This window comes from Syzygium oleosum, unplaced genomic scaffold, assembly GCF_021117445.2.
Source record: "Syzygium oleosum isolate NSW1041296 unplaced genomic scaffold, Sole_v2.1 Sole_v2.18, whole genome shotgun sequence".
Taxonomy (NCBI): Eukaryota; Viridiplantae; Streptophyta; class Magnoliopsida; order Myrtales; family Myrtaceae; genus Syzygium; species Syzygium oleosum.
In genome coordinates, this window is record NW_026607502.1 from 1,866,221 (window position 1) to 1,891,567 (window position 25,347).

The window sequence follows — 25,347 nt, forward strand, 5'->3', positions numbered from 1 at the left end:
GATTCTATTCCCTAGCTAATGAGTGTAATTTCCGGATTGCTTGTTTACGCGATGAAAATGATAAATGTAATTAGGGCAAAGAAACTCTGTAATAATTTAGGCTACTGATCGTGGTCTAGTTAGGGAAAAGGCATGTGGGGGGCGGTGAGTTGGATCACGAACTCTAGTTTTTCTGGGGATGTTTACCTAGCCGATGCGCTTTGTGGGGCGATCACAAGGAAAACGAAAGGAATGAAAAGTTCTAGCAAATTAATCATGACACAGGAAGTATTCCACAAGCTTTTCATAAAAAAAAAAAAAATCTGCATTCATCATGGAGCAAGGTCAAGAAAAATGGTGAGGTATCTGTGCTATTTGTGACAAGCAATTAAATGATTGTCGCACTGCATGTAATCGGCTAAATACTGCTAATCGCACATGTCACACAACGAACCATTGCATCTCTGTGAGTTTTCATTGTTTTGAACGTTTTCCATCACATCATGAATGGTATAATATAACATTGATGAACGTGTTTCATTGTTTTAATCCAAAATATGTTCTCATGTCAACCTTGAGTTGTTACCCTTAGTTACTGATGAATCATTGATGCATCTAATTAATTTTATAGATCCGGTTATGCCAATGTGCCGAAATGCATTTCAAACAAAGACTGCGAGAGAGAATCAATGACCCTTTTGTCTTCCTGGTTTGCATAGAACTTCAGTAAAACGAGTGTACACGATAGAGTACCGCCGGTATACACAGTAAGCTAGAGTCAGAACAATGCGGAAAAGGGGCCACAGAGACTGAGATTGGCCAATCTCAGCACACGTTGGAGTGATCAAAAGACTGATGAATCTCTGAAAGCAGTCCCACTTTCGAACTGCCCTTTTCCAATTCTTATCTTTCTTGCACGTATTTGAAGTGTCTGACCGTCAAACGCAAAAAGAAGTATTAAATTCTCTCTCTCTCTCTCTCTGAGTTTCGGCATCTGTGTTGTATAATGAGCTTGAGCATGGGGAAATCAGAAGCACTGTACAAAAAGGGCTTCGGCGGAAAAATGGAAGAGATGGGAGTGGTTGGTTTGACAATTGTTGTAGTGTGGGACAGGTGCAGATTTTTTACGTGCGAACTGGTTCCAACAGTCTTGACGAGTCTGATTGAGTGATTGAGATATAACGGATAGCTAACCCCGCTTCGTAGGTTTTGAAAAAAAAAACACATATTATAAGATGAATAATACAGAGATATACTACGAGTATTCAATAGGGTCTGATAATATACCTAAAATATTTCAAAAGACCAATGAGGTGGTTGGCCTAGTAGCAAATAAGGGCCCGTTTGGTAACGTGCCAAACAGTGAAAATTTCTGTTCTTTTGTTTCCAGAAATAGTTCGGGAACAGAAATGCGTTTAGTAAACTTTTTGTTCCCAGACACATTTTTGCAAAAATTTATTCCCAGAAATAGTTTTGGAAGAGAAACAAGAAATAAAAAAAAGTTACTTCTTGTTTCTCGGCACAATTTTGAGAACGAGTTCTTTTTCTTTTTTTTTCTTTTCTTCTTTGTGTTGTTCTTCTCTGGGCTGTGGCCGGTCGCCGGCGGCCGGCCGGCCATAGCCTAGGGCCGACGAGGGCGTCATGGCCCTCGCCGGCGAGGGCGAGGGTTGGACCCTCACTTCCTGGGTGAGGCGGCTCGCCGTCGATCATGGCGAGGTCGGCTTCGCCGTGGGTCGCGACCCACGGCGAGGCCGACCTGGCCGTCGCGACCCACGGCGAGGCCGACCTCGCTGTCGCGACCGACGGCGAGGCTCGGCCTCTCCTGATCTGGACGAGGCAGGCGGCGAGGGCGGCGGCCAGGGCCGCGATGCCCTGGCCTGTGGCCGGTCGCCGGCGCCGGCGACCGGCCATGGCCAAAGAAGGGAAGGGTAGAAAGAAAAAAAAAGAAAAAAAATATTAAACAATTTAAAATATTATTAATAAAAAGAAATTTTGTGTTGTTACCAAACGTATTTCTGTTCTTTTCTATTCCAGGAATAGAAATTTTGGACAGTTACCAAACACATTTAAATGCTCAGAAATTATTTTCGGGCACAGAATCAAAAAGAATCATTTCTGAGTAGAAATAGTTTCCGGGTACAGAATGATTATCATGCGCATCCTAAGTAACTGTTTTTCACGAGATAAAGAGTTCGATTCGTGCTCTAAACCATCCTCTGAATGGCTCGTGTTACTTCGTCTAGTTTCAACATGCCTCGCACGACTAAATTCACCCAACTAGAAGTTTCTCGGCGAGGCTGCAGCGACGGGCCCTTGCCAATGTCGGATCATTTATGGTATGGATGATGTCATTAAGTTTGATTTGAACATTTTGTAAAGAGGGCTGGAACTCGAAGGAACCGGTCGGTTCTCTTGTAACACCGGCGTCGCCATCGCCATCGCCATCGCCATCGCCATCATCCTAATCAATAATCATCGCGATGAATGACGACGGCACCTCCTATCAAAATGACTTTCTTCAAAGGTCAAAATGGCCTTTCATCTGAAGCGGGGGTGACACGTGGCTAATGGCTACTTGTGGACGAGCGCTTTGCGTATTATGAGCTCTCACGGCCACGAGGGGCGGAGCAATTAAGTCTGCAAACAGTGGAGTGATGGCGACGTTGTTGGTCTGGTCTTTCTCAGATGTTTTGCATGAATGATGATGAGGAGGAGGAAAAGAAAACATAAAGAGATATGTCGAGTGTAAGTCTATGTTAAATCAAAAAGTTGGGTAAGAGAAAGGCCTCTTCTTCCTGTTCTTTCTCTTCAAGCGTCGGCTACATACGGACAGAAAGAAAGAAAGAAAGAACAATGCCGGTTCTTGCGACTGTATTTTCTCTTGTCAGCTTTCACTTCATAGGTCTCTCTACCTCCTGCCTACATAATTAAAACCCCACCAAGAAAATGGTTTTTGCTTTTATCTTTCCGGGCCGATTTGTACATGCAACTTCCGATGCCAACATCAGAGGCGATTTTGTTCGAGATGTTCTAATTTTATCCGGTTTGATAAAACTCGAATGCGGGAGCTGCCCGTGCAAGCCGGCTATACCCAAACCCAACCCCAAATCCTAAACCCAAAAACCCAAACTCTAAAATCCCAAACCCAAAACTCCAAACCCGAAACCCTAAAACCTAAACCCCAAAATCGTAATTGCAAACCCTAAATCCTAAAACGTTAAACCGCAAAATCCCGAATCCCGAACCCTAAACTATAAACCCTAGACCCTAAATCTCAAACCCCAATATTCAAAACCGTAAACCCTAAACCACTAAACTCCAAACCCAAATCCTTAAACCCCAAATCCGAAACCCGAAACACCAAACCCAAAATCCCAAATCCAAAACTCTAAAACCTAAACCCCAAACCGTAAACCCTAAAATCCAAAACCCAAAACCTCAAAACCGAAATCTTTAAACCCTAACCCCTAAACCCAAATCCTGAAATCCTATATCATAAACTGCAGTTTTCTCGATCATCACCTGATATTTGCTTTGTCTATGGGGAGTAATTTTCTTTATAATTGTATTAAGGTCATCCAATTCTATATCATAATATATTCTTATTCTATTTCTAGTCCAATTTTATCTAAACATGAATTGTTAAGTATCCACCGATAATTTTACAATTAAATAAAAAAATTGGGAGTATAAATTTTTAGTGTCCTATCAAACGCATTTGTGTTCTTTTTCTATGTTGGGAATAGAATTTTTGTGCAGCTACTAAACACATTTTTTTGCTCAGAAACTTGTCTAGGGAATAGAAATTGAAAAAATTATTTTTGAATAGAAATTATTTTTAGGAATAGAAACATTACTAAACTGACCCTAAGTTGGCCATTTGAACAGTTTTATTTAAGATAAGGTCCACAAGGTCTATTGTGAAGTTCCTTTTGAAAAGACGCATTCATCTGAAATTTTCCCATAAAACAAGAAATACAATATACACCACCAGTGTAAAATAAACAGACAATTATATGGTGCAATTGGCTGCAAAGGTGTTTCTTTGAACTTCTACATGACAAGAGCAAGATTAATATATTAGATTCGGATTAGCCAAAAATTGATTTAGTTAAAGAATACCATCCACTATAAGTTTTAAACTCAATTTTTTCTATGTTGTGGCATGAGCGATTCACATTAAATCTAGTGATTATGTTAGGTTAAATTACCCAATTAGTCATAAATCTATTGCACATATGTCATTTCAATCCCAAAATTTTCAATTTTGCTAAGTTAGTCCTAAACCTTTGTATAAAATTCCACCGTAATTTTTCCAGTCAATTATTGACAGAAATCGCTGACATGACGATCTAGACATTGCTAGCCGTCCTACGTAACATATCGTCACATCAGCGATTTCCGACAATAATTAATATGAAGGACTACATTAAAATTTCGCGTAAAGATTGAGGATCGAATTCGCAGAGTTGAAAAATTTATGACTGAATTGGCATTCGTATAATATGTTTAGGATTAATTAGACAATTTCCCGACAGTGTAATCATGCCCAAATGTTTGCTTTCGAACCACTATTCACTTTTCCGATCCAAAAAAAAAAAAAACCAATATTCACTTCAATAAGAACTGACGATCATAAATGGATCACGACTTGGGGATTCGAACAAAGCGTTGAATCACTTAGAAAACTCCAAAAATAATTATAATGGAACAACATTAGGTTATGCGCTTAACGTGGCGCACCACGAGACGATATTAATTTCGCGATTTAATTTTGATGTTTGGATGGTTGGAGACAGCACCACTTCAATGGTTTAAATGTTAGTCCCGTGATCCACGGATACATACTCCTCGGGAATTGAAGCTTGTTTTAAAGTCAATAAACCAAAAAAAAAAAAAGAAATGAAAATTAATTCTGATCGTTGGATTGGATTACTTGGTGATTGGAGTTTGACCATTGTTTTTCAGCTTTTTTTTTTAGTGAAATTGTTGACCGTTGGCAAATGGGAAGAGCCGATCAATATGACTCAAACAGTGGTTCTTGCATTGAGAATTGACATGTTGGGTTTTCTGATATTGAGGTGATTGTTGGGGAAATATAAGAAGCCCTTCAAGAATTGAAGTTTGTAGCTGAAACTTTTGTGTAAGATTCCATATTATTTGTTTGTTGAGCCATAAATATTGATTGTAAACCGAGGTTAGGTCGTCGGATGGGGAAGCCCGTCCTCGCAGCACCACCGAAATGTTATTCCTGTGAGGCTCATGTGCTATGAGATCGAATCGGGAGCAATTCTATCACAAGCCAGATCATTATTACGAATGCTGGGGAAGAGAAGACACCTTAGGTATACTGCTTGATCAACTAGACCAACCCTTATGACGATGAATTTTATTCATATCAATTCATATTCGTGTCAGTTCTAAATGGTTTAACTTGGATACAATAATGTCAAATTCATTTTCATAAAAAAATGATACAACGGTGTCGATCTTGTTAGTTTCAAGTTGTCATGTATTCGTATTGTGTCCAATTCGAAATTTGCTAATCAAATCTATATCATGGTTATTCAGAAATCGCCACCTCTACTTTAAAGATATATGCAGGCAGTAAGAGTGTACAAAAATATAAGGCAAACGAAATAGGACCGTCACACATCCAAAAATAGAATTAGCCACACATCAAATTAAGTAGGATTTACATTGTATTTCTTGAATGTACAGGCTGGCTGTGCCACGTAGGACGACCCTCGTCCATGTTAGTGATTTCCAGCCAAAATTAACTGGAAGAATTCAATTGGCAAATTGTCAAAATGTTTAGGATTAAGTTGGCCAAATTGAAAGATTTGTGACTGAATTGGCATAAGTGCACCAAGTTTAGAACTTTTTTGATAATTTGCTCGCCTTTTTATTTACAGTAGTCTCAATAAGTAATGTCCTTGTTGAATGAGATTTTATGCCACGATCACCATGATTTTATGTATGGATATCACATGCCCTAGATGGGCTGTCTTTCTGAGGCTTATTTTAGTCAATTATATATAATTAAAGTCGGAGCTGAGATAATACTCGCTTTCGTGCTTGCCACGTGCCATTACACTATTCCTTTATGCTCACCGTGTGAATCCAAATAAGTTTAATAGTTATTTCTACAATCCCACAAATCTATTATGTGTCGAGTTTAAATTTTTCATAATTGAAGTCAAGTTTATGCGATTGTAAATGATATAGGCTATAGTTTATTTATGAAATATTTTATCAAACTATACAGTTTAAATCATATAATTTGAATCTTACCTTAGTCAAGCATTACGTACATAAAAAAAATTGTCAGAAATTTACTTTTGCTATTTTAGGTTTCACATTTTCACGTGATATTCAACTTTCTGAATTCATCATGCCACTATTTCTCTTGATACCTATAAACATTATTAGGAATCTAGTTTTGCTATTGAAGTATTCAAAACAATAAATACAGATATTGCCCGTGCCAAACACGAGCCAAAGTAATTTGTTAAAGCGCTAGTCTAACTTTAGTCCCATCAATTGATTACATTTGAAGAGAGGAAAATATACATATATAAAAGATGAAGACGCTTTGAATATACTCAAATGTTTCTTTTATATATCTTTGTCCGTAGCATTTGAGAGCTAACATAAAATTTTCCAAATATACTATGTTACTTAGCTTGGTGAAAGTTAGAGACAAAGGCTAAAAGGCCACAACCTAAAACAGGCCCAGCCTTCTCTTTTATGTATCAAATCGAGGACTGACTCGGTGAACCCAAATTCGAGCCCAGCACTTGAGCATATTGAAGTCTGGGAAAGAAAAGACTTTGTGCAAATGCTAAGCTCTAAAGTTAAATCTCTATCGTTAATCTAGGGGACAAAGATAAGACGATTAATCTCTAAGGACGGATCTTTATTGTCATTTAACTATAGAGCATGATGATCGACGAGGTGTTGGTTTAGATCGCAATTGACGAGGGAGTTTGCTCGTCTCCTTGTGGTTTTAAATTTAAGCCTTGTTGGGAGTATTTAGGGCGAAATTCCGAATGCATCGGGCCGATGTGGGGAGTGTGCGCCCTTAAGGTCACTTGGGGAGGTGGACTATTTGAGGTGTGTGAAACTTGGCTGGACATTACCCGATCGTTAAACCAGAAAGAGAAGTTATTAAAAAATTGCGTTAATTGCAAAAATTATGAAAATGATGTTTCTTTATAAGTATATCTGAAAGTTTTGATCTAGGAAAAAATACACTGGTTGATTCAAGTCCTTATAAGTTAACTAAGTTCGTCAAAAAGTTTGGTATCTAAAAATTGCTTATCACTTCTTACTAGCTAATTAGAATCAAGAGTATTTAAGAATATTTAGGGTATTAGAACGTATTATCGTAATAATTTAACGTGACACCATCACATTTGTGGTATTAAAATCAAAAACCATATATTACTGCGATTATATATGGGAAAAATTGTCAAAAAAGTTATAAACCTATTGCACTTTTGTAAATTCAGTCTTAAACCTTTTAATTGTACCAATTGAGTCATAAACCTTTTCATATTTTGTCAATTGAATCCATCCGGCCAATTATGGTCGAAAATTGCTGACGTGGAGTCAGTCATCCTATGTGGCATAGCGACGGTTGGCGTTGACGTGACAAATTTTTAATAATATTTTTTCGAATTTTTTAATATACTTTTTCCTTTTTTTTTTTCTTTTCTTCTCTTAATCTTCTTTGCCTTTTTATTTTTTTTTTCCTTGTCTCTTCTCTTCTTTTTTCTTTTTCCTGTTTCCCTTTTTCCCTCCGCCAGCCATCACCGGGGCTCGTTGATGGCCGGCAGAGGTCGCCAACCTCAAGTGGCCCTTGCCCGAGGCCGGTGGAGGGAAAAAGGGAAAAAGAAAAAAAGAAAAGAAGAGAAAAGAAGAAGAATCATTGTTATTAATTGAGTCAACAAACTTTGCGACCGGTGAGGTTTGTGGGACCCCTTGCCAAATACATGCGCTACCTCACTTGAGGAATCATCCACGTTCTCTCGGTAATCCCTTAACCAAACCTTGAAGTAAAAAATACCTAACCGTTTCCCTTCACTAGGGTTGCAACTCATATTGCACCAAACGTTTACGACTGTTGGTGCAATTTTGCCAAAAAGAAATAACAAATTGAAGAGATTGATACACTCTAGTTAGTTAATTAAAATATAGCCAAAACATGATAAAAGGTAGTCCCATCTTTAATCAACATCTCTTCTCCCCATGTACAATGGGGAGTTGCCCCTCCACCTTTCGCGTGTGGAGGGGCAACTTGCGGTGGTGGGAGTGGTCAAGCATGGTTGGTTTGAGATGAATTTACGGAAATCTAGTGAAAATACAAAGAGACCTTTCATTAATTAAGTCTTTAGATAGAGTTATAAGTTAATTAGTAGGCTGTCGACAAAATAAACAACTGGTCCCCTATACTCAGTTACCTTGATTTGTGATCTCTTTAGGTAAGACTTGGAGTGACTAAACTTCAATTTGATATATGTAGGTCGCCCATCACATCATCAAAATGTCTTTGCGTCCCCGTTTGAATGATTTTACACATTTAGCGACAAAAAATCGGATTCTAGTCCTATATGGACGACGAAACTACACTTTTACTGACAAAAGTAATCTTACATACTTCCCAAAAAAAGAAAAAAATCACTCCGCTGTTGATTTGTCATTGTTGGGGATTGCACTTCTGAAGAGCTCAAAGCGTTTCAATAACGACACGACAGCTATTCTCTAGAAACTAGAAAGCACACTGACACAGTAGTCCATCGTGGTCCTGCAAGTAAGGGTGCGCATGAATACCATTCTATACCCGGAAATTATTTTTGAACAGAAATAATTTTTTTTGATTTTGTGCCCGGAAACAATTTCTGAGTATTTGAAGGCGTTTGATAAACTGTCCAAAATTTCTATTCCTAGAGTAGAAAAGAACAGAAATGCGTTTGGTAACTATACAAAATTTTTGTTCTCAAATAATATTTTGAATTGTTAATTTTTTTTTTTCTACCATTTTCTTCTTTGGCCATGGCCGGGGGCCGGCGACAGGCCACAGCCTAGGGCCGGCGAGGGCGTCACGGCCCTCGCCGACAGCCAGCGGAGGCGAGGGTCGCCCTCGCCGCAGGGCCGGACCTCGTCGGCGAGGCCGAGCCTCGCCGTCTCCGGGCGAGGTCGACCTTGCCTCGCCCGACCGACGGCGAGGCTTGGCCTCGCCCATGGCGAGGTCGCTCACCCGCGGCGAGGGCGACCTCGCCTCCGCCGGCGGCGGCGAGGACCGTGACGCCCTCGCCGACCCTGGGCTGTGGCTGGTCGCCGGCAGCCGGCCCAGTCCAGGGAAGAACAACACAAAAATAAGAAAAGAAAAAAAAGAAAAAGAAGAAAAAAAACTGATTTTCAAAATTATGCCGAGAAACAAGAAGCAACTTTTTTTTACTTCTTGTTTCTCTTCCAAAACTGTTTCTCGGCACAATTTTTTGCAAAAATGTGTCCGAGAACAAAAAGTTTACCAAACGCATTTCTGTTCCCAAACTATTTCTGGGAATAAAAGAACAGAAATTTTCACTGTTTGGCACGTTGCCAAACGGGCCCTAAATAACCGAAAGTCCTACGGATATAATTGATGAAGGTTGCGCATGCACAATAATAACTCATCGATCAATAATTGAGTTTCTGATACCGGTTAATTTTCGTCGGGAATCACTGATACAACGGTCCAGTCATTGCTGATTATTGTAAGTGGCACATCACCACGTTGGCGATTCCGGCGAAAATTGATCGGAGGGATTATATTGGAATTCCGCGTAAAGACTTACGATAAAATTTGTAAAATTAAAAAGTTTAGGACTTAATTAGTATCCATACAAGAGGTGTAAGGCCAATTAGATAATTTTCCCCACATCTCTCAATAATTGAGTCACGATGCCGGTCGGGCGGAGTACCAAGAGTAACTATATAATGGCCCATTTCGTAAGTTGCGATAAATAAAAACCTTATATTGGTGGCCCCAAAAATAAAATAAAAGAGAACCTTATAGTACGTCACGTACTTTAATGCCAACTTTGTATTTACTGCAGTGAGATGAGGTAAGGCTGTGTGCAGTACAATTGCACTACGTGGTTGGTTTCCCAATAAGCAATAGCTCTCTTTAAGTGTTAATAAGTGTACGTTACATGTTTAGGTACGAAATGTATATAACCACCCAACGTATTATAAAGTCTATGGGGTCATACATGCCCTGTTTATTGTGAACATAAGCTGTCCTTTCGTGGTGACTTAATATTTCTAGTAGTTGGCAGACGAAGAAACTAAGAGCTTAGGCCCCTGTCATTTCATTTTTGGAGGTTGCAAATATATAATTGGTAAGACTTGTATCGAGGATCACGTGGCTGGGGTCGGGGCGACCGTCACCGGCATCCCTTGGGACCTTGGGGTTTATCCATGCTAGTAAGGGTCGTTAATGTCAACTTGAGAATCAATGACATGACGTGAGTCGGTTGATCGTCTCCACCTTATTTGATGATAAGGAAAATTAGTAGCTCATTTGATATGGAGGAGGCGGTCCGTGGTATGCCAAGACGTTACTCCTTCACCCTAATGGCTGCGCATCAACGTTACTCTATAGTATTAACCCGCTCCTAGTTTCGTTCATCAAGAACCGAGGTCACCAATAGATAAACCATATCTTTAATTACTAGATACATACTTAATTAAACATAAAATGTTTATGATGTCCACGTATATAACCCATCGATTAGATGGCTGGTAGGAGGAAATTTCTTTTTAACTAGGGATGCATGAAAACACGACTCTTCTGACAAAAAAGTGATTAACTTAACTAGCACGAAAATGATGGATGATAGATTTTGCGTCACAAGAACCGGGAAATTTAAATTAGTATTCATTTAGGTTCGATATGCGAACATTTGAACAATGTTAATGCAAATATTCGTTGCTCAATGAATAAATATACAATCGTTTCCTTGCTCAAAACTTGAATATACAAATCACTATATTTATGTTTTCTCTCGATTCCAATCCAAAAATAATCTAGATGGTATTATTCACTCAAAGAATGTTAAGTATTTTTGCTTTTTGGCAAGTGTTGACACCTAAATTTTGGCACACCATTTAGTGATTAATTGCATAGAAAATTGGGGATTAAATTTTAACCCCTAAACAAAAATATCAAAATCGCATAGCATATAGTTTAGGATCATATAGTTTAATTACATTCCACATCGGACCGGCGGTGGCGAGTAAGCTGAAAATCCATCGCATAAACCGAGCTCGAGCGTCGAGTGAAACTCGGCTCACTCAAGGGATTGGGGGCCGAAATTCACAAGTCTAAAAGGCTTTGGTTATCTTAATTTGAGCTTAAATCAGCCCAAATTAATTTAGCCCATTTGGAATTAAAATAAAATTAAATGATAAAACCTAAGTCTAAGCCCATTAGGATTAGAAAGCCCGGTCAATTAATCTAGGGTTGCAATATAAATATGTGATTATACCCTTCAATGAATGAACGGGGACTCTGGTAATTTTCGGAGAACAGAATTTCGGAGAGGAGGATGGCCACACAACTTACACACACGGCCACAATTGAAAGAAAGAGGAGATTGCAGAAATTTTCTTCTCGTTGACTCACGTCTTCACCTTCACCATCATCATCATCATCCACTAACCACTTCAACATCCATCACCCACGAAGAGGCTGCCACTTCTGCACAACAGGACAAGAACCAACCATTGGAGCAACAGGGACACGTTGACGACAAAGACTCCCACAATACGAAGAGTACATCCAGAGAAGTCAATCCCTCCGCGGTGGCTGATCGTCTCTCTTGGCGCCTGACTTCCACACCTTCTCTTGTCACGCCACCACCTCACTCTCTCGAGTCACGCGGCCGCTGCTCAACAACCCCCATTCAGCGACGACCAGCAACGTCGAGTCCACGACTGACGACACAGCAAGCTCGACGAATTCACAACAATTTGCTAACTTTCACGGCCAAACTTTGGTCCGATTTTGCAGGTTTTCCCGTGACCGAAAAGCTGTTTCCTTGGTGCCTAACCCTCTCACCGTCGAATCGTCCCTGGCCGAGTCACACCGCAGGGTACCATTCGTCAAGTCCCGCCGCGATTCGCGAATCTAACGCCTCCGCCGGTCCACCGCCGTTGGCCACCACGCGTTCTGCAATCGCGATTCGGAGTCGAGTTCAAATTTGGAAAGTAATCCGCAAATCAGGTAAAAATCTCTATCCGGTATACTTTCAAAATATTTAAATTCTTAGTTTGAATATTTTGAATATTCCGTGAATATTGTGTGATTGATTAGATACCTTAGGATAATATTTGCGATATCCGCAATATTCTAAGATACCCTAAATTAGGAATTTTTTCTAATTTGGCAACGTATCTGGACCACTATCCGACCTTATCTATAACTCGGGCAGAACCTTTTGGGCTGTGATTTACGGAAAATGAATGATTCGGAAAATATTTTCCTAAAAATGATCTTTTGTATTGCTTATAAAAATGAATGACTAAAAAATAATTTCATTGTCTACGAAAATGTTTAGACAAATTATTATTGATAATGAAAATATTTTTCATTGACCAATTATTTTAAGCGATACAAACAATCATTTTTAGAAAAAAATTTCTCAAATTACATATTTTTTGCGAGAAAAAAGAGAGCCTAAATTTTCAGTCATAGAGCACCGTAATAACTTCTTCAATGAATGTGGCAGTTTTGTGCTTTTCTATTAGCTAAATTGTTGAGTGTCATCTAACGAGACTTATTTTAAGCGATATAAATAATCATTTTTTTAAAAAAATATTTCAAAGTATTTATTTTTCCTAAAAAAAAAGGAGTCTCAATCTTCAGTCAGGGACCACTGTAATAACTTCTTCGATGAATGTGGCAGTTTTGTGCTTTTCATTTGGCCAAACTGTTAAGTGTGATCTGACAAGCCTTGTCATCCAATTCATTGCGACTTTCTATCTAAACACTGTATAAAACGTGACATGACATGCATCAAAATTAAAGAACTTTTAGTTGCAGAATCCGTGCCCTGGTTGCAATTATTGATAGCAAAATGAGAACGACAATGTTTATGTCATCCCAAAAGACGCACATGTTTTGCATCCCCTTCTTATCATGTTTTCATTACACGTGAAAGAAAAAATCGATCATCGGCCAACTGTCTTATATAAATGATTTTTACTCCTCTTTTTGTCTACGCCTCTTTTCATTGTTAAAACTATAAGGAAAAACGACACACATGTCTCTGAACTTTGCCCTAATATGCAACGTAATTCCTGAATTTTTAGTATGTTCAATATGGTTCATAAACTTTAACCAAATGTGCAATGTTGTTCATGAACTTTTAGATTATTCAATATGATTTATGAACTTTTAGTGCATATTCAATTTAGTCTATAGACTATATGAAAATGTTCAATGTTAGTTCGTGGACCACCTTGCATATTGGGATAAAGTTCACGGACCATATTGAACAAATTAAAAGTTTATGGATCACATTACATATTAGGTCAATTCAAGGACTATTTAAGTTATTATCCCAAATTATAATTCAACAACAATTAATTCTATTATAATTCAACAACAATTAATTCTATGTATATACAAGTTGAAAAGTACTTCAAGTAAACATCGACAGGATCTATTCGACAAACAATAAGTTTCCTAAACTCTCTTTGGCCATGCCTAGTAATTTTTTCTTTCTATAAACCAATTATGATAGATTAATAACTCAGAAAAGTACTTTCTTTGAGTGTCAGGTCCTTCTTTATTGTCAAAAATAATAATAGGTGCTTAACGGGAAAATTAAACTCACTTCTCAAGAAGCTATTGCAAAATTAGTGGTTAGACGAGCACCGTCGCCGGCAAGAATGACTGCGACCGTCACATCAGCAAGACTTTGCAAATATGGATGTTTTCATTTTTAGGATTACCCATGTGAAAAATATTTTACGGTACTTTTAATGAAATGAAATTATTAGGATTTAAACATGTAAAATAGTTTAGGAGATTCGATGTATTTTTTCCCGAAACATAAGAGGACGATGACAATGAATGATTGTCCTTCATGTTCATTCCAGATTCGGTCCACCAAAAGCAATAAATTGGAGGAGATGGTGTTTTTGCCGCCGTACCGTTGCCAAACAAGACACGAAAAAGAGACCGAAATCGCAATTTCATCCAAGCCTCTCAATTCTTACCGGAGATGATTACACAAATGATCTTTAAACTTTGACTAGATATGTAATGTGGTCCCTGAATTTTTAATTTATTCAGTGTGATGCTTAAACTTTATTTCAATGTGCAATAAGGTTCCTAAATTTGTAATTTGTTTAATGTAATCCCTGAACTTTTGGTGAATGTTCAATCTGGTCTCTAGACTATATGCAAACATCCAGTGTTATCCTTATATTAACTCAAGTTCACGGGTAACATTGAATATTATAATATGGTTTAGGAGCTAAATTGAGTATGTACTAAAAGTTCAGGGATCACATTGAATATTGGGCTAAAATTCATGGATCATATTGAACAAAGTAAAAATTTAGAGAAGACATTGCACATTTGGTCAAAGTTCAAAGACCATTTATGTCATTTTTCCTTCTTACAAACATAATCTTAAGAAGGCATCAAACATTGCTCCACGTATCAATATCACAAGATGTAATCTCAAGGGTTATATGCACGAAAAGCAATTATGTTGGCCGGTTCCATGCAATCTAGATCTATTTGAACTACTAAAGCCGGTAAATCACATGTTGAACCTGATTAATCTCTCACGAGAGCTACCAATTCAATTGTCTATAAGTATTTAGGTGTACGTAATTATGTCATTGTTGTCACAAAATGCATGTATACTTACCTTAGAGGTGTCAAAATGGGTCAAAAACCCATTTTTTAAACTCATATTTAGTGAGCTAAGTCGTATATGTGTTAGTAAAATTTGAATAACGGGTTGTTGTGAATTTAGAATAGCAAACCCAACTAAATATGAATTATAATAGGTGTGGACTATACTCACCTGCAAGTTGCAGTTCGTAAGGACCATATATTATATATATTCTCGCATGGAATTAAACCAAGCTATAAAGTACAAAATTAAATTAACTATCTGCAGTCTAGCGAAGCCATTCTGACCTACACGTCTCGGATGAATGTGAACTTTACATCTACACATGTGAAGCTGCGACGTAGGACTTTGGAGGCGAGTTGATACGACAAGTAACGTGAAATTGGACCATTTCCAGAGGTAAAGTTATGTATATGATGCTGAATTGGAGGCTTGGAAGGCTGGAGACAAAAGAGAGTGTTGGCTGCTTCTCTCTGCTAAGTGAAGTCTGTGATCAAAAGATGAAGATGAATCGTTCATGCAATTGCCAAAAGTTTCAGGGGGTACGTGGAGATAGAAGGTTAAACGCAGACAGGCGAAGAAGACGAGAGAGGCTCTATTCACAAGAAGAGAAAAGAGTCCAAAGAGATGTCGGGAACTGTGATTTGTCCCCAAGAAGACAATGGAGAGACTTTGTGATGATCCGAAACGGAGGAATGAATGTGTGTGCAAGGACGTAGATTAGGTATACATGGAATTCTTGTAAAACCGTCGACGTTGTCGTCAAGTCATCATTACGAAGTGGATACAAGTGAATGAATGGTTTGTTCGAAACAACCATATAGGTAACGCCGATACCGTTTGTTGTAATAAAAAAATATAGAAAGAGATAATAGCGATAACAAATACAATATAATAACGACCAAGCCAATGTTTATATAATCTTTAATACATAAAGATGCCGAATTGTTTGTTTTTAATAAAATTAACGGGAAATTCAACGGAACGTGAGGTACGGCTAATTGAATCTCCTTAAGGCGATTAGTTCTTGTCAATGGTGCTAAGCAGCTTCACGAACTATGCCTCCTAAAATACAATACCTCGAATCCGTTTGTATTAATATTATATGAATACGACTCTATCGAACACTTCTCAAAACCAGTACACTTAGAGGAGTGGATTTCTAAAGAAGAATTCTTATCCGAAAAACTCTATCTCATTGGGTATTGAAGAAAGACTTCGAACTAATTATTGTGAAATGAAGAAATCCGAAATTTTTTTTAACGCATGCACAAAACTGTTACAAGAGGGCTGAAGAGTGGCGTTAACTCGTCCACTAATGCGTCCAGAGAGCAAAAAGAGGCGTCGGTTAACGCATCCATTAATCTATCCATTAACGTGTCATTAACTCGTCTATTAATGCGTCCACGTGTGAGAGCCAAAGAGAGGCGTTCGTTAACACGTCCATTAATCTATTCATTAACATGTCATGAAATTGTTGTACTAAAGAAATGCATCAATTTAACGCGTCCTTTAATTCGTCCATTAACACGTCCGTTAAAGCCGCACGAGAGTTGAAGAATGTGAACTAATGTTAATTCATTAATAACGCATAATTACAACATGATTAAGTCACGGAACGATAGGAGCGCCTTAGGTATACAAGGTGCGAATATTCAAAACTCGAGCGCGTTGTTGACAGTGATGCTTGCATTCTCGTGTGTTGGATTGGTGACCCCAATTCGACAAATGTTACTCATGATTTGCTTGACTTAAGGAATTTTCCTGGAGATGTTGGGGGATAAAAATCGAGGGTCTTGGCTAGAGCGTGAGAAATTCGGCTAAAAACGAACTAGGTGTACACATGTAGGTGTCGTTAGATAAATTCGCGCATGGAGTAAAAAAAGGGTCTCATCATCATATGCGCACGTTCTCCATTGATTAGCTTAAGTTTTCTTTAGCTAAAATTCTTTATATCAAAGCCCGGCTAAATCAAATTCAATTAATCTAATGTCTTCTATTTTGAATCTTTCATATACTAATAACAGACTCCTTTTTACGAAGACATTCTCTGTATGTGGGACAAGAAATGTTACACCCTAGCCATGATAACTTGCACAACTTAATTCTTCTTGAAGCAACATATCTTCTTTACCTAGTGATGAATATGCCTTCGCTCCAGTACGAAGGTAGTTGAGAGAGACATAAAGACTTAACAAATGTATAAATTCCAAACCATAGCCAACCAACCAGAGATGCAAGAAACAGACAACCATGCCTAAGTAGCCATAAATTTCCTCTTGTAAGCTGACCCACTTCTTCCACGTCCCGTCCAAACTCATGCAGGAACTCACCCTCCAGAATGCAGCTATATAAACGGAGTCCCTGTCACTCCTTGCTCTCGACCACTTCCTTGACCAAAGATGAAGATGGATCGTTCATGCAATGCCCAACGCTTCTTCTTGAGAGCCCTTGTCTTCTTTCTATCCCTGCGTGCCCATCAAGCTCTCTCCTCGAAGAGAGTGCGGGCCTTGAACAACACGGTCTCGGCCATGTTCGTCTTCGGGGACTCGACGGTCGACCCCGGGAACAATAATTACGTGAGGACGGTGTTCAAGAGTGATTTCCCGCCATACGGCAGGGATTTCCCCAACGGGGTGCCGACTGGAAGGTTCACAAACGGCCGGCTCGCTACCGATTACATTGGTGAGTCAGAGTTTTCTTCTTTTTGGGAATTATGGTGTTGGCCACGTCTCTCTGACTCTCTCGCCCGCACAAACTGCAAGATATCAGAAAGCACATTTTGCTATAAGCTGCATGAATCTTTAAAAGAGCGCTGAATATATTGTAATGATTTTCTGAATTTATGCAGCATCGTATATCGGGATTAAAGACTACCTGCCACCGTATTTGGAACCAAGTCTTAGCTTTGAGGATTTGAAGACTGGTGTGAGCTTTGCTTCTGCTGGTTCTGGATACGACCCTTTAACAGCAAAGCTTAGCGTATCTCTCTCTCTCTCTCTCTCTCTCTCTCTCTCTCTCTCTCTCTCTCTCTCTCTCTCTAAATTTCCTTCTATTTTTGGCTTAGAGAACAAGATCCTTAAACATATGCTTAGAGAACAAGATCCTCAAACATAAGCAATAAATGTCACTGTCGAGGCATCGACCATAGTTGGTTTCAACGATGACATTATTCTGCAAGGTTGCCGGTGCCGGCACTAGGCCAACCATCTGCCGCCGAATGGCTCGTAAACGAGAAGAAAAGCTATCACCAGCGCACACACCAGAAAATGCACAAGCCATAGATTGAAGATGGTCTCCTAAAGTGTTCTTTTTCATTCTTCCAATTATATATTAAAGACTGTGTGTGTGTTCGAACAATTTGCAGAACGTGGTGTCATTGCCAAATCAACTGGAGTATTTCAAAGAGTACAAGAAGCGGCTCACGTCGACTATGGGGGAGCAAAGCACGACGCACCACATCAACAAGGCCGTCTTCCTCGTGAGCGCCGGCACCAACGATTTCGTCGTCAATTACTTCACCGTCCCCATCCGGCGGCAGAGCTTCACCGTCGCCACCTACCAGCAATTCTTGTTGCAAAACGTGAAAGACCTCATTAAGGTATATCATTCTCTTTGACGCTGCATTGTCCTCAACAATGCTGACATCAAATTACCCCCCTCCATTTCAACTTCATTAATTTCGGTCATCAAGGACCATCATATAGACGCGATATAGATAACGCTTAAAAGCAAAATTTAAAGTTAAGTGACCTATATTGAATAGGTAAGTTAGTAATTAAAAGTTAAGTGACCAAAAATGAAAGTTGTATGAAATTGAGTGACCTATATAAAAAACGCACCAAAGTCACCCTTATGTCTAATGCGGTGTTTTTCAGCGTCCACATAAGCTAACGATCGAGATTGTGATCGGCCAGACATCGAAATGACTGGATCGAAAGCGATTTAGAATATTTTGGGATTTGATGGCATATATTGTTGGCTTTTTTATATAAAGCTCATGAAAGTTCTCCATCTTCAATTTGTGGTTGGGGCACCGAGGGAGGTGGTTGAGAACGATTATCCGCAATTGAAGAGGTGGGTCTCATAAGTTGGTGGTGCTGTTGAGACTAGTCGTCACTAATCAACGAGCTCTCGGTCCCGTCAGGTAGAACCCCATCAAGCCTAAGAATCAGTACTCATGTCAGTACACCTTCAAGAGTTCACTAATCAATAGAGGGAGAGTCCTAAACCTAAATTAAAAGAAATGTTGTTAAGTCATAATCCCTTTGAATTGGTTGCAATGAAATCTTAAAATCACAAGAAATGACGATTGAATTCTAAAATTTTCAAAGAGCAAAAGTGAAGTCCTAAGCCTTTTACCAAGAAGTGCAACTATAAGCCCCGTCATGTACAGCAAGCAAATAGCTTAATTGCACTTTTGAGAGAAGGTGTAGGATTTGGATCGATTGCGTCAATCGAAAGGTTTCAGACATTATGGATTTAATTGGGATAGTTCTAGTTTTGCAGGGTTGATTTGCACTTATTTTCGACTTGACTCTAATTTTTTTTTCCATTTTTCCCTCTTTAATTTCCTTAATTCAGGGTTTGTGTGAGGAAGGAGCAAGAAGGATAGCCGTGGTGGGTCTGCCTCCGATAGGCTGCTTGCCCATCATGATCACACTCAACTCGAAGAACGCCGTCCTGCAGAGAGGTTGCATGGACCAGTACTCATCGGTGGCAAGAGACTACAACGCGCTCCTCCGGACGGAATTGGCTTCCATGCAAAGCAGCTTGGCAACTCAAGGCTCCAGATTCTATTACGCAGACATATACCAACCCTTGAGCGACATGATCCAGAGGTCCCCGAGCTATGGCGAGTCCCTCGATCTCACCCTCTTTCTCGTTTGATCGGATCTCTCTCTCTCTCTCTCTTCTACTGAACTTTGGATCCGAAACCCATGCAGGATTCGATCAAGCTCTAAGCGGCTGCTGTGGGACTGGGCTGCTGGAAGCAGCGTTCATGTGCAACCCCAAGTCGTTCGTGTGCCCAGATGCATCCAGATACGTGTTCTGGGATTCCATACACCCCACGGAGAAGACTTATCACCTGCTCTTTCAGTCGCTTCGCCCCGTCGTTGATGCTGTCATTCAAGACTAGCACACTTTGATTCGAGTTTCGTAATGTTATATAGCCTGTGATAGTTCGAAAGCGTCTTTTATGCTTCTAGTTTTAAGCGTGCCTGAAAAACATAATTTCACAGAAATGCTAGACTTAGATTTCATTGAACTTACCAATTTTTTCAAGTGAATGTGATTTCTAGATCTTGGGCTTTTCTTGGACTCATTCGGGCCTTTTTAAGTTTTAACGTGGTCAAGTTTGCAATTTCAAAAATTTAGTGGGGCCGAAATCCACGGAAAGATGGAGTCAAAACATATACGGGAACGAACCGATGACCCTGCCCAAATCAATGCCATTTTGCTCCCCGCATATAAAGGCAATTTTTCGGCTATTTGATCCTACAATCATTTGAATCTTCTATTTTGTTTTTCTCTCTAACATTGTGAACTCTTTTCCTTAGAATAAACGAAAAAATTAACGATTGTTGCCCAAAAGAACCTAGATTAACTTTTGTTTTTCCATGATAATGTACATCTAATACCTATAACCTATCGAGTCACTCTATTACGTCGAAAGACTGCTTTAAAATATTACGTAGGTTAGTCTTGCGACGTAGGCGATAGGATACTCCATTCAACGGCTGCCACATGTCCAAGTGGGCCTCACTGGTTAGTCTCTTTATCTTCTTCATCGAATCTTCATTTTTTTTTAAATTTCTCTTCTTTTTTCTTTTTCCCTTTCTTTCCCTTTGGCCTGTGGCCTGTACTCGAACATGGCCGGTGATCGACCACAAGCGAGGACATTGCGACCCTCGCCAGCAAAAGGCGAGGGCTCAATTGAGGGCTTGGGCGAGGGTTAGTCTCGCAGAATTTCGTAGGGGCCGCCCTCGTGGCCTTTAGTGAGGGCCAACCACGCTGGATCTTGTAAGGGCTCGACCCTTATGGCTTGGGCTCGGGCTCGGACAAAAAATCAATGAGTGGACTAATGACGAAAGAGGAGCTGCCTATGAAGAAGTAATCAGACATGGTTGAGCCGTAGTCAATGTGGAAGTAGATGTTGCCTGCAAGGAGAAGAAGATGAAGAAGCGGAAAGGAGGAGAAAGAGGCGAGAGGGAGAGAGGAGGAGGAGGAGGAGGAGAGAGATAAAGAGACAAAATCTGAAACGTGGACCCCATTTGGAGATGTGACGATTAATAAGTAAAATATCTTACCGTTTACGTGGCAAAACTCACCTACCTAATATTTTATACACTGAGCTCCTCAAATTAGTAAGTGTAGATCTCCTATCTAACGATGGAAATCCAATCACCCCATCTAGCACCTACCTCATTAATTGCAAGAATGCTCTGAAATCCCAATGCCATGAAAATGTCAAATGACTGAGCGCAGAAGTAGAGATAACTCGGCTGCAAAAAAATGGCCACATGGGAAGCCTAGATGTCAACCATCAGATATAACTTAATGAAAATCACCTGCTTTACTAGGCTGCTCACCAGCCGGTGGGGCTGCCTCAATGACCCAGCAAAAGAGATCGGCCACGGGCCTACTCGAAATTCTAGCAAGCAAAAATAATCCAATATATGGCAACACCGACTGGATTCTTAGTCTTGGTGAAGAATGGTGATTTCTAAATTTTCTATGGTCTTACATCATTATACGACAACATAAATTGGACCATAAAGTGACACCCACCTATAAACGTTCTTATACACTTGGGAACCCTAGCTTAATTTATGAATTTTGTGTTTCTGAATGTAAGAATTTCACTTGAATCGGATAGAAGTTGGTGGATCAAAAAATGGGAACAAATAGACTATTCTCGTTAGCAAAAGAACCGAAACATTGAGGGACGACACATCCTAATTTAACCCTAGAAGTGGACTCTCGGCCATATATATTACTCGATGGAGATGCAAGTCAACAATATACATCGAACGTCGAAATCACATGCCCACCTTGGTGGAGAATCGCGTCTTAGGAGTAAGACGAATTCGACGATGCAAATCGGAAATCCCAAATGCAGTATACGTCGACTGCCTCCCTAGTTTAACATCGGAGACGTGTTCTAGGCAAGAGGGTTTTCGTCGAAAGATGCAATGGCCTTGAGAGCATGGATCTTGAAAATCTTCTCAGTAGGATGAACAGCGTCCCAGAAGGCATACTTCTCCGGCTCGGAACAAGTGGTCAGCCCCTTTGCACGTGTCCCCATACTCCACCGTTCCTGTTCCACAGGATCCTTTGCTCGTCTCCGTCAAACCTGCCATATTTCACGACAAACTCAGTCTCTTTGTATGCTTGACATGAACACGTTGAAGATGTAGGTTGGCATCGCAAGCTTTGATGCATGGCGCACACTGACCGTATCTGTCGGTGCGGTTGATCGCGTCTTGCATGACGGCATAAGTATCCACGAAGCCAGTCTTCAGCCCCATGCTTTTCCTCAGAGAGTCCAGTTTTCTCCGGATCAGAGAATTGAACGAGAAAGATATCTTGTTGTAGTCTTGGGAACAAGTGGTCGGGTCCATTAGGGTTTTGACAAGTGGCATGCATCCCAGAGGCGGGACCCGGGCGATGATCAATCCCCTAGCCCCCAATCTGTGCATTTCCTGCAACGCGAGATGGGCAAATAGACAGATCATCCTCATATGGACGTTACATTTTGCAGGACCCCATTTACTACAGCCTTTATGCTTCTGTCCGTCCACTGCCATCTGCAAACAAGGGAGATAGAAAGAAGATCCTGTTAGTGATCTGTCCTAGGAATCAATCAAGATTGATACTTTAATATTAGTTATGGTTTAGGTTGTGTCGGGAAACCGACCTTCACTATACTTAGGTAGTCATAATGTCTTGCTAGAGACCGCTTATGACTTGTGGATCAAAAAGGGTTTTGAGCACACTGCTAATATTTAGTGAACCTATAGGGTCGCACACAATAACGAATTGAGTTAATATTTTCTGTGCGCCGGGATCTATTTAAAATAAGAAGTAGATTTAATTTATTCTCCTATTCAACTTATCTACGCGGTCGTGTACGTTATGAGATAACAATTAAACGTACGATTGAATGTGGACAGTTTGGCAAGCCCAAATTGTCCAGCCCCACTTCTTTTAATTCGCGTAGATAATGAGGCTATATATATATATATATAGCATGTGGGTGACAAAAAACCCTAAGAAAAAACACCTCCAAGAGAATGCAAAGAGAATCGTTCTCCATTCAGAGATCTTTGAGAGAGTCTCGAAGATTAAAGGCAATCGGGAAAAAGAAGTCCAAGATCTTTAGCTAGCACTTGGATCGTTGGAGACTTTCGTTCGTGTGTGTGGATACCGGTAGAGGCGCAATACTTGGGGTGCTAATCCAGACACAATCGATTATCAATTTACCTTCGATCTGCAAAAAAATACGTGTCGAACTTCTGTTTAGATTTCAATATACGCATGGATCCTGTTTAGGGTTTCGATTTATAAATTCCGTTGCGTTTTTAGCACTTGAGGAACCCAACAGATCCATAGTCATCGATGGAAACCTTTTCACTTTCGCATGCCCCGTAAAATGGGACCGGCATTACCATGGAATGACCTTGCCCCGACCTGCCTAAATTAGTGGTCGATAGATTCGCTCGCGACTTAAAAGGATACCGATTCTCTCTGTGCTTGCTTGTCGTCCATTTCTTAATACAGGTGTACTAAAGAAAAGGGTAGGAGGATGCGTGTGATGGGCTCATTACTATCAAGAGTCTCGCATATTCTGATATTTAGTTAGTTTTGTTGTGCATAATGAACTAAAGTATCAATTTCCCATCCATGTACATGTGAGCACACGGATGGCGAAGTACTTAACCAGATCTGCTCCATGCTGGATCGGGTGAAGCTAGGTTATTGATCATATCGTGAGTCCATAGCCATTGGTTGTGATTCATCCTATCTACATGGACTCAGTCTAGACAAGAATTTGACATTGTGCGTGTAGAGAGAGAGAGAGAGAGAGAGAGAGAGAGAGGAACCTGAATGTCACGAGACATGCAAGAGATAAAAAAGTTTAGATAGGCTTGCAAGTACTGCTCGGGGCGAGTTGGGTCCAGGTAGTAATTCTGGAGGAAGTCATTAGTTCCCATGCTCATGATGAACACTGCATTATTGATGATCTCTTCTGCCTTCTTCCCACCCACCAACTTACTCAGGTGGAGCTTGTAATGCAGAAAATACTCCAGCTGCTTCGATAACGAGAGCACACTCTATCCACAAATCAAACCAATTCGTCAATAAATATTTGCGAAATATATTTCAGTAATTTCATAAAAAAAATTAAAGTTACAAAGCTCACCGAGAAATGGCTGTGGCATCGTCATACATAGAAGCAGCGGATGCAAAACTAACCCCATGAAGCAGAGATGATTTGGTCAGCTTCGGGTCAAGAAATGCTGGGATTGCCTTGGTGTACCCAAGTGCCTCGGCTGAAATTACAAGGGAGAAACAGAATCAACTACCAACTTCTATTGTGCATTTCATCAAAATGGATTCAGATATAGTTGACTTTAAATTCATACTTTAGATATCGCGACGGACCATGTGAAGAACTAATGTCGTGTGCACAACCAGAGAGCGATGGCTTATGCGTAAAATCAAATGACAAATGGAGGCCTTTTGAGTTAATCATGTTTGTATGGTTGAAGTTTTCTCGATAAACTTTCTCGTTTGTGTCGTGCATTGACTTGTGTATTACTTCACATATAAAGATTAGTGAGGTATCTTGTGGTTTGATAATTTAGTTTCTTCTTGATAGGGAGTTCTAAGAAAATTCCAGCATGTAAAATAAGATATATTTAAAGCAGCAGTCCGGTATACTTCAATTTTCAGCACACAAGATGGGCATTGGTGTCCTTTCTCATTATTGTCTGAGAAAATCTTTAACTTAGCACAAATTTCTCAAATTTCTTTTTCTAAAACAAAAAAGGGAAAATTTCAAATCAGTACCCAAAGTGGGGTCATTTTCTCAAAAAGGGGTCCAAAGTGGACATAGTGTCAAATAAGGGTATGAAGTGCCAAATCAATCTCAAATAGGAGCCCGAAGTGCCCAATTAGTCTCAAGTAAGGGCCTGAGTTCGCCGGCCGGTCAAATGCTCACCGGCCGGCAAGCACGTCACTGTTCCGGCGATCGGAATAAGGGCAATTTCGTCTTTTACATTTTTAATTTTTTTTGTTTCTTTTCTTTTCTTTTCCTTTTCTTCTTCTTTTTTTTTTTCCTCTTTTCCCTCTGCCGGCCATAGCCGGGGCCGGCGGAGGTTGTTGGCCTTAGGCGGAGGCTGCCCTCGCCGGCATCGGGCCACCCTCGTCGGCGTCG

General features: G+C 40.0%; 1 protein-coding gene and 1 pseudogene across 1 annotated transcript; one reads left to right on the forward strand and one right to left on the reverse strand.

Annotated features, from left to right (window-relative positions):
- The first annotated feature begins 17,258 nt into the window (after positions 1-17,258).
- Positions 17,259-20,223, forward strand: LOC115686586 (GDSL esterase/lipase At5g45960-like). Its single transcript, XM_030611935.2, has 5 exons — positions 17,259-17,588; positions 17,755-17,885; positions 18,271-18,504; positions 19,488-19,758; positions 19,850-20,223. Exons 1-5 carry the CDS (start codon positions 17,306-17,308, stop codon positions 20,041-20,043), a joined length of 1,113 nt encoding a protein of 370 aa, XP_030467795.1. The 5' UTR covers positions 17,259-17,305; the 3' UTR covers positions 20,044-20,223.
- Positions 20,224-22,007: 1,784 nt separating this feature from the next.
- On the reverse strand, positions 22,008-24,663 carry LOC115686621 (GDSL esterase/lipase At5g45950-like; annotated as a pseudogene).
- Between the last annotated feature and the right edge of the window lie 684 nt (positions 24,664-25,347).